The sequence below is a fragment of the Bufo gargarizans genome, chromosome 5 (assembly GCF_014858855.1).
Source record: "Bufo gargarizans isolate SCDJY-AF-19 chromosome 5, ASM1485885v1, whole genome shotgun sequence".
NCBI classification, from domain to species: domain Eukaryota; kingdom Metazoa; phylum Chordata; class Amphibia; order Anura; family Bufonidae; genus Bufo; species Bufo gargarizans.
In genome coordinates this window covers 236624090-236636901 of record NC_058084.1, presented here as the reverse complement: position 1 = coordinate 236636901, position 12812 = coordinate 236624090, and the positions used below count along the sequence as shown (strand labels likewise).

The 12812-nt window shown below is 43.0% G+C and overlaps 1 protein-coding gene across 4 annotated transcripts in view; it reads left to right on the top strand.

Annotated features, from left to right (window-relative positions):
* The window catches only part of TRIO (trio Rho guanine nucleotide exchange factor), a 584493-nt gene that overhangs the window by 110409 nt on the left and 461272 nt on the right, over positions 1-12812 (top strand). For all 4 annotated transcript variants that reach the window (XM_044293534.1, XM_044293537.1, XM_044293535.1 and 1 more), the window contains exon 5: positions 7009-7521. In XM_044293534.1, coding sequence (XP_044149469.1) covers positions 7009-7521 — 513 coding nt within the window. The remainder of the gene's footprint in view (positions 1-7008; positions 7522-12812) is intronic.

The following is a 12812-nucleotide window of genomic DNA, read 5'->3' as shown; positions in this document are numbered from 1 at the left end:
TTCCAATGCATTCATCCGTTTGACAAATGCCATCAGTTTGCATATGTTTTAACAGATCCGGCAGCCGCAAGTGTGCAAGTACCCTTAGATACTGTGTCAGCATCAGTTGTTAGTTTGTGTCAGTTTGGCAGCGTCAATCCATCACGTTGGCATGCCAGCATCATCAGTTTGTGGTGAGTAGTTTGTGTGAATACGTCAATACGTTAAGACAGTTGTTAGTCTATCAGTGAAAGTCCATTATCTTGTCAGTTCATCAATGTCAATCCATTGCATTATTAGTGTGTCGGCATCAGTCTGTGGCACCAGTATCAGTCCTTTAGGGCAGTGGTCCCCAACCGTTTTTTTGCAGCAGGGTTCTGTTTCATGTGAGACAGTTTTCCCATAGAGTGGGTGGGCTAAGGGCGGTTAATCACGCACATAACAATCTAAGAACGTTTATATTACAGAATACATGGTCAACATTGTAACCAAAAGACTGGCTTTTATAAATTGGTATCATTGGCAGTTACAGAGCTATGTATATAAATAACACAAACATAACTAAAAACTAAATGGTAGTGAGAAAATGCCACTGAAGAGACATACTCCATGGTTGCGTCTGATCTAGGCAAAGCCTCCTCATCTACTGATAGAATAGAAATCTTGATTTTGGAGGAATCTGTGCAGACAGAATATTTCTTTTTAGGGACAAATTGGTTCATCTAATGGTGGACCTAAACCAGTTTCTTCATTCAGCAATTTATATTGGCCAAGCCGTACAGGTGGCATCCCACTGAGAGCAGTGGAATGCTAGGGATTCATCCTCAACATAGGCCTCACTGAAAAACCCACAGTAAGAGACTACTTTTTCTGTCCATCGTACAGTAATACAATGACCAAGCCAAATTTTGAGGACATAAAAATGTATTAATGTCATTGATGATGTCCATATTTGCACCACAAAATGTGCCAAATATAGCATCAAAATGTATAAGTTGTGTTAATCAGAGACTTTATAGACACAATCGTTCCGGATCTATGAGGAGAAAGGCTGCCCCCAGACTATTCCCCCAACCCCCCCACCATTGGGAAGATTGTGTTGGATCTCCTTTACACACTATTTAATTATGGATACCAACTGTATGTAGACTAGTGGTACGCAAGTATTACCCCTGTTTAAAATGTGTGAGGAAAAAAAACCTGTGGCATGTCGGAGTAAAAAAAAAAAATAAAATCAAAAGCACATTCCCAAAACACTTATAAGCCAATAACTGCAAATTGGTGAAAGCAGAGCATTGCATAATAAAGGGGTGCTTTGTCTAAAATACCAAGACACAAAAGATGTCATAATGTCATCAACTCATGATGCCAACAGCACCACCGTCAGAGTATTTGGCACCACATCGTGTCCAGGTTATAATAAATTTGGGAGGAGGCGGAAGTCGTTGTTAATGTGAAAATTTTAAGATCTTGTAATGCCATGATGGGGAAAAAAAATTTGGTATAAAAAAAATTATTGGTGAACCTTATTTAAGTTTCAAAGTATTTTATTTATTCATAAGAATAAAAATCATGGATATGAGGTAGCATATATAAAGTACAAAATCATTAAATCTTATACAAGGCAATTTGTACATTTGGTGATAGTATCAGTATATCCATCAAAACAAGCAAAAACAGTGATAAAAAGAAAAAGAAAATTAACATGAGGAGATCATGTCGAATAAGTATGGTTAGTGGTCTGAGTGCTTACAGAGTTTTATATACACTAAATTACCCTTAGTTTAATACATACAAGCAAGGTGTCCTAAGGGTACTTTCACACTAGCGTTTTTCTTTTCCGGCGCTGAGTTCCGTCATAGGGGCTCAAATCTGGAAAAGAACTGATCAGTTTTATGGCTCTTTCACACCTGCGTTCTTGTCTTCCGGCATAGAGTTCCGTCGTCGGGGCTCTATGCCGGAAGAATCCTGATCAGTTTTATCCTAATGCATTCTGAATGGAGGGAAATCCGTTCAGGATGCATCAGGATGTCTTCCGTTCCGGAACGGAACGTTTTTTGGCCGGAAAAATACCGCAGCATGCTGCGCTTTTTGCTCTGGCCAAAAATCCTGAAGACTTGCTGCAAGGCCGGATCCGGAATGAATGCCCATTGAAAGGCATTGATCCGGATCCGGCCTTAAGCTAAACGTCGTTTTGCCGGATCCGGCCTTGCAGCAAGTCTTCAGGATTTTTGGCCAGAGCAAAAAGCGCAGCATGCTGCGGTATTGCCGGATCCGACGTTTAGCTTTTTTTAGAGTGGTTACCATGGCTGCCGGTACGCTAAAGTCCTGGCAGCCATGGTAAAGTGTAGCGGGGAGCGGGGGAGCAGCATACTTACCGTCCGTTCGGCTCCCGGGGCGCTCCAGAGTGACGTCAGGGCGCCCCAAGCGCATGGATGACGTGATCGCATGGCACGTCATCCATGCGCATGGGGCGCTCTGACGTCACTCTGGAGCGCCCCGGGAGCCGCTCGGACTGTAAGTATACCGCTCCCCCACTCCTACTATGGCAACCAGGACTTTAATAGCGTCCTGGGTGCCATAGTAACACTGAAAGCATTTTGAAGACGGATCCGTCTTCAAATGCTTTCAGTACACTTGCGTTTTTCCGGATCCGGCGTGTAATTCCGGCAAGTGGAGTACACGCCGGATCCGGACAACGCAAGTGTGAAAGAGGCCTGATACTAATGCATTCTGAATGGAGAGTCCGTCCCTCAGGATGCATCAGGATGTCTTCTGTTCAGTCTTTTTGACTGATCAGGCTTTTCAGAAAACCGTAGCATGCAGTATTTTTACCTCCGGCCAAAAATCCTGAACCTTTTTCCCATTGACTTGCATTAACGCCGGATCCGGCGCCGTGTGTTCAGTCAAAACGGATCCAGCTTTTGCATGTTAAACCCGAAAAATAGGGAAAAAAAAAGTTAAAGTCCAAAAATGACGGATCCGTTTTTTTCCAATGCATTTTTCCATTGTGATCGAAATCCTGATCAGGATTCACATGTAATCATTTTTCACACGTTTTTCCGTATCCGGCGGGCAGTTCCGGTGTCTGAATTGAACGCCGGATTCAAACAACGCTAGTGTGAAAGTAGCCTTAAATATTTGGCATCTATATTGTCATACTAAGGCCTCATGCACACGACAGTTTATTTTCACGGTCCGCAAAAACTGGGTCCGTAGGTCCATGATCCGTGACTGTTTTTTCGTCCGTGGGTCTTCCTTGAGATTTGGAGGATCCACGGACATGAAACGGATCCGTCCTGAATTACAATGCAAGTCAATGGGGACAGATCCGTTTGACATTGACACAATATGGTACAATTGCAAACGGATCCGTCCCCATTGACTTTCAATGTAAAGTCAGGAGTCCCTTTTCTTTCACACTTGCGTTCATATAATGCAGACGGTGGCTCCGTCTAAGTGTGAAAGTAGCCTCAGACGGATCCGTCCAGACTTTACATTGAAAGTCAATGGGGGAGGGATCCGTTTGAAAATTGAGCCACAGTGTGCCATCTTCAAACGGATCCGTCCCCATTGACTTACATTGTAAGTCTGGATGGATCCACTTGCCTCCACACGGCCAGGCGGACACCCGAACATAACTTGAAGCGTCCCCATCACCATGGGAACGCCTCTGTTAGACTATACTGTCGGATATGAGCTACATCGTGAAACTCAGATCCGACAGTATATTCTAACACAGAGGCGTTCCCATGGTGATGGGGACGCTTCAGGTTAGAATATACTGAAAAACTGTGTACATGACTGCCCCCTGCTGCCTGGCAGCACCCGATCTCTTACAGGGGGCCGTGATCAGCACAATTAACTCCACAGGTGCCGCACCTGAAGGGGTTAATTGTACTATCATATCCCCCTGTAAGAGATCAGGGCTGCCAGGCAGCAGGGGGCAGACATTCCCCCCCCTCCCCAGTTTGAATATCATTGGTGGCCAGTGCGGCCCCCCTCTCCCTCCCTCTATTGTAATAAATCGTTGGTGGCACAGTGTGCGCCCCCCATCGGGCCCCCCCTTCCTCCCTCTATTGTAATAAATCGTTGGTGGCACAGTGTGCGCCCCCCCATCGCCCCCCCCCCCTCCCTCCCTCTATTGTAATAAATCGTTGGTGGCACAGTGTGCGCCCCCATCGGCCCCCCCTCCCTCTATAGCAGTAACAACATTGATGGCAGTGTGCGGCCTCCCATCTCCCCCCCCGATCATTGGTGGCAGCGTAGTTCCGATCGGAGTCCCAGTTTAATCGCTGGGGCTCCGATCGGTAACCATGGCAACCAGGAAGCTACTGCAGCCATGGTTGCCATGGTTACTTAGCAATAGTACAATAGTAGAAGATTCATACTTACCTGCTTGCTGCTGCGATGTCTGTGACCGGCCGGGAGCTCCTCCTACTGGTAAGTGACAGTTCTTTAGCAATGCGCCGCACAGACCTGTCACTTACCAGTAGGTGGAGCTCCCGGCCGGACACGAACATCGCAGCAGCAAGCCGGTAACTATGAATCTTCTACTATTGCTAAGAAACCATGGCAACCACTGCAGTAGCATCCTGGTTGCCATGGTTACCGATCGGAGCCCCAGCGATTAAACTGGGACTCCGATCGGAACTCCGCTGCCACCAATGATCGGGGGGGGGGGGGGGCCACCAATGTTGTTACTGCTATAGAGGGAGGGGGGGGTCGATGGGGGGTGCACACTGGCCACCAACGATTTATTACAATAGAGGGAGGAAGGGGGGGTCGCACACTGGCCACCAAGCTATTATTACAATAGAGGGAGGGGGGGGGCCGCACTGGCCACCAATGATATTCAAACTGGGGAGGGGGGGTCTGCCCCCTGCTGCCTGGCAGCCCTGAGCTCTTACAGGGGGATATGATAGTACAATTAACCCCTTCAGGTGCCGCACCTGAAGGGGTTAATTGTGCTGATCACGGCCCCCTGTAAGAGATCGGGTGCTGCCAGGCAGCAGGGGGCTGTCTTGTACACAGTTTGTAGTGTATTCTAACTAGAAGCGTCCCCATCACCATGAGAACGCTTCTGTGTTAGAATATACTGTCGGATATGAGTTTTCACGAAGTGAAAACTTAGATCTGAAAAAGCTTTTATGCAGACGGATCTTCGGATCCGTCTGTATGAAAGCAACCTACGGCCACGGATCACGGACACGGATGCCAATCTTGTGTGCATCCGTGTTCTTTCACGGACCCATTGACTTGAATGGGTCCGTGAACTGTTGTCCGTGAAAAAAATAGGACAGGTCTTATTTTTTTGACGGACAGGATACACTGATCACGGCCTCGGCTGCAAAACGGTGCATTTTCCGATTTTTCCACGGACCCATTGAAAGTCAATGGGTCCGCGAAAAAAAAACGGAAAACGGCACAACGGCCACGGATGCACACAACGTTCGTGTGCATGAGGCCTAAGTTGTACATTCAGCGAGTTTGAGGAGGACATCCAAGGTTCTCACAGCTTCTCAAAAGACCCAGATGTGTCCTGGCGAATGGCTGTAAGTCTCTCATAAAGCAATATTTTGTTGATTCTGTCTACCACTTAAAAGCTTCCGCCGATCTCCATTCATATGCAGTATGAATCCTAGCAGCTAATAGCATGTGCTGAGAAAGTTTAAACTTAGAATACATTAGCCTCGAAGGTTTGTCTCCAAGAAGGCATAGTGGTGAACCTTATTTAGATGGCATTATCAACTACTGGAAATCAGGCCACATGGGTACCAAGAAAAAATAACAAGTTTCACTGCTAAGGGAAATTGATGAGTTGGCAAATTGTTAATTAGGTAGCTAATATGATGCATTTGAAGTGGATCTCATAAACAGTTACTATTCAGTAACTACCTTTCCCAACTAGTACAGGACCCCACAAGAAGTAGAAGCATTTTGAGACTTAAAGGGAACCTGTCACCGGGATTTTGTGTATAGAGCTGTGGACATGGGTTGCTAGATCGCCGCTAGCACATCCGCAATACCCAGTCCCCATAGCTCTGTGTGCTTTTATTGTGTCAAAAAAAACGATTTGATACATATGCAAATTAACCTGAGATGAGTCCTGTATGTGAGATGAGTCAGGGACAGGACTCATCTCAGGTTAATTTGCATCTGTATCAAATCGGGTTTTTTTCCACAATAAAAGCACAGAGAGCTATGGGTACTGGGTATTGTGGATGTGCTAGCGGCGATCTAGCAACCCATGTCCTCAGCTCTATATACAAAATCCCGGTGACAGGTTCCCTTTAAAGGGAGTATGTCATCAGGAACAGCAGTGACAAATAGCTCACCTGAAGCAAATGCTAATTTTGCTTTGTTCATGGTTTTGTTCTTGTCAGTATCTCCTATCATTGGTTGGTGAAAACGGACGGCATCTGTGTTCCATAGACTTTTGTGGGTGTGTTTGGTCCTTATCCATGGACCAAAATAGTTCAGGTCTGCGTTGTTTTTCCACTGACCCAAGGATGTGTGAATAAACGTTTTCAAATCAGTGGATACAAGTGCTGTTTGTGGAGAATATGGACAGCACATGTCCGTGATTCACTGACATGTGGAAAAGGTTTAGTATTTTTAGACAGTATGAAATTAGTATTTCCATGCACCAGGTATGCTGCCTTTACCCTATATGCAGTAGAGATCCCTCTCCTCCAACATTGCAGACCCTACCTCCAAATGTTGTTTTACAGGGCCAGGCATTAGATATGTCATCTTTACTCATGCATCTCTATACAGTTGCACAACAGCGCATGCACTTTAGAGCCTATAGTATCGGCTGAAAACCAGTTTACTGCACATGCATCAATATATAGGGAGATAATGAAAGTTGGCTTTTACTTCATGGGCTGTTTTTGTGTTCTTTTGGATCAGCTTTACAGGATAACAGGCTGAACTGGAAGTATTTTTACAAAGTATATTACATTAGGACAGATTTATTTGCCAGATTTTAACTCCTGTTATTTATTTTTTTTGTTCCTTCCTTAGACTAATATGGTTTCTTTAGAAGGCCTTACCAAAGTTGTTGATCCTTCTCAGCTAACATATGAATTTGATGGTAGCTTGGAGTATAACCATGAAGAATGGATAGAAATCAGGTTGGCATTTGAGGACTTCATTGGTAAAGCTACTCATATGCTTTCACGACTTGAGGAGCTACAAGAGATGCTTGGTAACAAAGAACTGCCTCAGGATTTAGAAAGTGCCCGAAGCATGATAGATTCACATTGTCAATTAAAAAAAAGGGTAACTAAAGCCCCAATTGAAGACCTTGATATAGAAGGACAAAAACTCATGGAAAGGATCCAAAACAGTGAAAGTTTTCCCAAAAAAACTTCTAGCTCTGGCAATGCTGACCTTCAGAATTTTTTACCTAAAGTATCAACAATGCTTGATAGACTACATTCCACAAGACAACATCTGCATCAAGTTTGGCACCATCGAAAGCTAAAATTGGACCAGTGCTTTCAACTTAGGCTATTTGAGCAAGATGCCGATAAGGTAAAATGTGGTTTATGGATACTATCTAAGTAATGCAATTGTTTTATTTCTAGCATATTAAAGTATACTTGCGTTAAAAAAAAAAAAAAAAAAAATGTTTGCATAATGGCTGTGCTTCTTTGTACAATTATAACTGTGAAGGAACATTTATGTTTTGGCTTCCCTAATGTGTTTATTTTTTTGCTTTAGCCATATTATTGCCTAACCAAAACGAAGTAGACAAACTACTAAGTTTGAATGTGACCTACACAACATCAACAGTCACCAAAAACAAGACATACATGAATAGTAAATGAACATATCTTTATTATTACAAATCAATTCATTATCAGAGACAATAATATAAAAATAAGTAGCAATGTTGGAGATACTGATCCACATAGGTGTATCCCCAAGATACTCCCAGTCCCAAATATATCACCAAGAGACAGTAGGCAATGGTAAATCCTGATATCAATTACATATTACACATTGTGGTCCAAACCCAATTGTCCCATATGTATCTAATATACCATGCCACATATCGCATATAATGCCTAGCAGGTTGGCTACACTGTTTCAAGCATATAGTATAAGGGAACAACCGTCCTCAATATGCAATCCACACTATATAATCCAACCCACCATATTATTGCCTGTTTCAGCTAAGCTAGATGCATTTCACTTAGAAGCAGTGGGTGCTGGCTCCCTTCTGCCATCGCTGTACATCCTTTCCTGTACTTCCCACTGTTTTGTTTTCAGCTCCAGAGCTTACAGAAATAACTTCCAGATGTTCAGAAGTAGTATAAAAACAGTTTTATCAGGCTCACAATCCCAGCTAGCTCTGACACGTCCCCACATCCTCTCACCCTTCTTGAGTCTCTGTTGTCAGGCAAAAGCTGTCTCTGGTAACAGGCAGTCGACTGCAACTTAGGTGAAAGCGAGACCCCTAGTAGCCATGACGTTAGAGCTTTTTCAGGGGGGTAGAGGCTTTTTTTTTAAAATGAAGTGATTTAGAAATTTGCTACTTACTAGTGATGAGCGAGCATGCTCGGCCGAGTACCTGTTCGGCTCTAGCATCGCTATGCTTGGCAAATGGCGGTATTCTGCCAAGTACTACATGTGCTCGAGCACCATGCTCGAGTCTCCTTCCCGCACATTTGGCGCCTGCTAAGCAGCCAATAAACGTGCAGGTAAGTATTGCCATCACTGTAATGCCAGTAGCCATGTTTTCTACTGGCATTAGTGATTGGCTGGCCGGAATGCTATATAGCACCCGGTCACGCGGGATCGGCTCATTGCGAGTCAGGGAGAGCTGCTGTTAGGAAGGGACAGAGAGTGTATGGAGAATTTGATCGCAAATTACTCATTTTAAAGATGTGTCAAAGACCCAGAATCTGACCACATTTTTGCTGTCTGCGGTTTAATCCATTAATCTCAGTGCTCTGCATTTGAACACAGTCTGTGGTTTTCAGGGCCATATATTGGGAAAAAGTGAAAAATAAAAATAAAAAATAAGATTTTCCAAGAATCTGACCACATTTTTGCGGTCTAGGGTGTAATGCGTTAATTGTGTAATCTGCATTTCAAAGCATTTGCAGGTTGTCAGGGCCTTATGTAGGCCAAAAAATAAAATACAGAAAACATTATTTTTTCAATAAGCTTAAAGGGAGCCTGTCACCTTCAACAAACATCCTAAGCCGACAGCAGTACCTTAGAGTAGCCAGCAGCATGTTTGTAACTATCATTTTCTTCCTGCAGACAGTTGAAGCAAAAGCTGTAAGAACGTTCTTTAATCCCCTGCCGACACTCTTCTCTAGTCAGACTTGAAGTCACGGAGGCGGCGGTCTCCTTGCTTCAAGTCATGGTAACCACGCCCCCTTCCCTGCCCCTTCGCTGTGGTTGACAGCGCTTATGCACGACAGTTTGGCTGGCTTTGCTGAACTGCCAGCTGTCAGTCACAGCGAAGGGGCAGGGAAGGGGGGCATGGTTACTGTGACTTGAAGCAAGGAGGCTGCTGCCTCAGTGACTACAAGCCTGACTAGAGAAGAGTGCCGGCAGGGGATTAAAGAACGTTTTTTTTTACAGCTTTTGCTTCAATTGCCTGCAGGAGAAAATATAGTTACTAACATGCTGCTGGCTACTCTATAAGGTACTGCTGCCAGCTTGGGATGTTTGTTGGATGTGACAGGTTCCCTTTAACACATTTTTGCTGTCTATGGTGTAATCCCTGAATTGAGTCATCTGCAATTCAATACCTTTTCTGGTTTTCAGGTCCAGATTTTGATGAAAAATATAAAATACAGAAAAAATGTGTTTTCCCATAATAGTTGACATAAAAATTGTGGATATGTCTGCCGTTGTCATATCTGCACTGCAATACCTTTTTTGTTTTGTATGGTGCAAATATTTGAAAATTCAAAAAAGCGAACAAAAGCTTTTCAAAGACCCAAAGTCCTTTTAAAGGGTTTCTGTCACCAAGTTTTGGGCTATAGAGATGCGGACATGCACGGCTAGATCGCCACTAGCATGTCCTCAATATACCTGTCCTATAGGGCTGTGTGATTTTCATTTTCTTTAACCCTTTCATCACCAAGGGTCATTGATGCCCCAGTGTCCAGGTCAAAATTTACAAATCTGACATGCGTCACTTTATGTTGTAATTACTTTGGAACGCTTTTATTTATCCAAGCCATTCTGAGATTGTTTTCTCGTAACATATTGTACTTCATGATAGTCCAAAATTTGAGTCAATATATTTCACCTTTTATTTATGAAAAAAAAAAATAATTACCCAAAATTTTGAAAAATTCACAATTTTTAAAATGGCGATTTCTCTGCTTCTAAAACAGAAAGTCATACCTAATAAAATATTTATTACTTAACATTTCCCATATGTCTACTTTATGTTGGCATCATTTTGGAAATGTCATTTTATTTTTTTAGGATGTTAGAAGGCTTAGTTTAAAAGCAATTCCTTAAATTTCTAAGAAAATTTCCAAAACCCACTTTTTAAGGACCAGTTCAGGTCTAAAGTCACTTTGTGGGGCTTACAATGTAGAACCCCCCCATAAATGACCCCATTGTAGAAACTACACCCTCAAGTTACTCAAAACTGATTTTTACAAACTTTGTTAACTCTTTAGGTGTTCCACAAGAATTAAAGGAAAATGGAGATTAAATTTCACTTTTTTGGCAGATTTTCCATTTTATTACATTTTTTCTTTAACACATTGAGGGTTAACAGCCAAACAAAACTCAATATTCTTTACCCTGATTCTGCGGTTACAGAAACACCCCACATGTGGTCGTAAACTGATGTAAGGGCGCATGGCAGGGCGCAGGAGGAAAGGAACGCTGTATGGTTTTTGGAAGGCAGATGTTGCTGGACTGGTTTTAGATGCCTTGTCCCATTTAAAGCCCCCCTGATGCACCCATACAGTGGAAACTCCCAAAATTGACCCTATTTTGGAAACTAGGGGATAAGGTGCCAGTTTTATTGGTACTATTTTGGGGTACATATGAATTTAAATTGCTCTATATTACGTTTTTTGTGATGCAAGGTAACCGAAAAATGTTGTTTTGGCACTGCTTTTATTTTTACAAGATTCATCTGACAGGGTAGGTCATGTGCTATTTTTTATAGAGCAGGTTGTTACAGACGCAATGATATCAAATATGTCTACTTTCTTGGTTTGTTTCGGTCTTACTTAATGAAGCATTTTTGAAAAAGAAATTGTTTTTGTGTGTCCATTTTCTGAACGCCATATGTTTTTTATTTTTCTGCCGATCGTCTTGTGCAGGGGCTTGTTTGTTGCAGAAAGAGTTGAGGTTTTTATTGGTACCATTTTTGGGTACATAGGATTTTTTGATCATTCATTACTACACTTTATGGGGCAAGGTGACCCAAAAATTGGCTGTTTTGGAACAGTTTTTTTTACAGCGTTTATCTGAGGGGTTAGGTCATGTGACAGTTTTATAGAGCAGATCGTTATGGATGTTGCAATACCTAATTTGTATACTTTTTCTTATTTAGGTTTTACACAATAATACCATTTCTGAAACAAAAAAAAAATGATGTTTTTGTGATGTAAGGTGACAAAAATTTCTCTTTTGGCACTTTTTTTTATTTTCTTTACGGTGTTCACCTGAAGGGTTAGGTCATGTGATATTTTTATCGAGCAGGTTATTACGTATGCGGCGATACCTAATATGTACACTTTTTTTATTTCACTTTAACACAATCATAGCATATTTGAAATAAAAAAAATTATGTTTTAGTGTCTCAATGTTCTAAGACCTATATATTTTTTTTGTAGGGTCTCATTTTTTGCGGGATGAGGTGACTGTTTTATTGGTACCATTTTGTTTTATATACACCTTTTTGATTGCTTGCTGTTGCACTTTTTGTGATGTAAGGTGCCAAAAATTGCTCTTTTGGCACTTTTTTTCCCCTTTCTTTACGGTGTTCACCTGAGGGGTTAGGTCATGTGATATTTTTATCGAGCAGGTTATTACGGATGCGGCGATACCTAATATGTACACATTTTTTTATATTTTTTTATTTCACTTTAACACAATCATAGCATATTTAAAATAAAATATGTTTTAGTGTCTCAATTAGGGCTGCAACGATTAATCGATGTAATCGATGATAATCGATAACTGGATTCGTTGTCGACGAATCCAGTTATCGAATAATCGCCGATTCGTTGCTATGCGGGCGGGCGGTTTACTTTAAGTCGCTGCATCTTTATTTTACCTTACAATCGTGACGCGCCAGTAACAACTACAGGCAGAGAGGAGGGCGGCGTAACGTCACTTACTCACGTGACGCACCTGCTCCGCCTCCTTCATTCATAAAGTGAGCGGAGCAGGTGCGTCACGTGCGTAAGTGACGTGACGCCGCCCTCCTCTCTGCCTGTTAGTTGTTACTGGAGCGTCACGATTGTAAGGTAAAATAAAGATGCAGTAAGTGATTAGTCTGCTGTGAGCAGCGGGGCCGGCGCTGCTATGGAGAGGGGGATCGGTCTACGGCACCGCTATGGGGACGGGGGAGGATCTGTCTATGGCACCGCTATGGGGAGGGTGGAGGATTTGTGGATGGCACTGCTATGGGGAGGGGGGATATGTGCACTGTTATGGGGAAAGGAATCTGTGCACTGTTCTACCCATAACAGTGCACAGATCCCTCTCTCCATAACAGCGCCACCCACAGATCCCCCTCTCCATAACAGGGCCACCCACAGATCCCCCTCTCCATAGCAGCGCCACCCACAAATCCCCCTCTCCATAGCAGCGCCACCCACAGA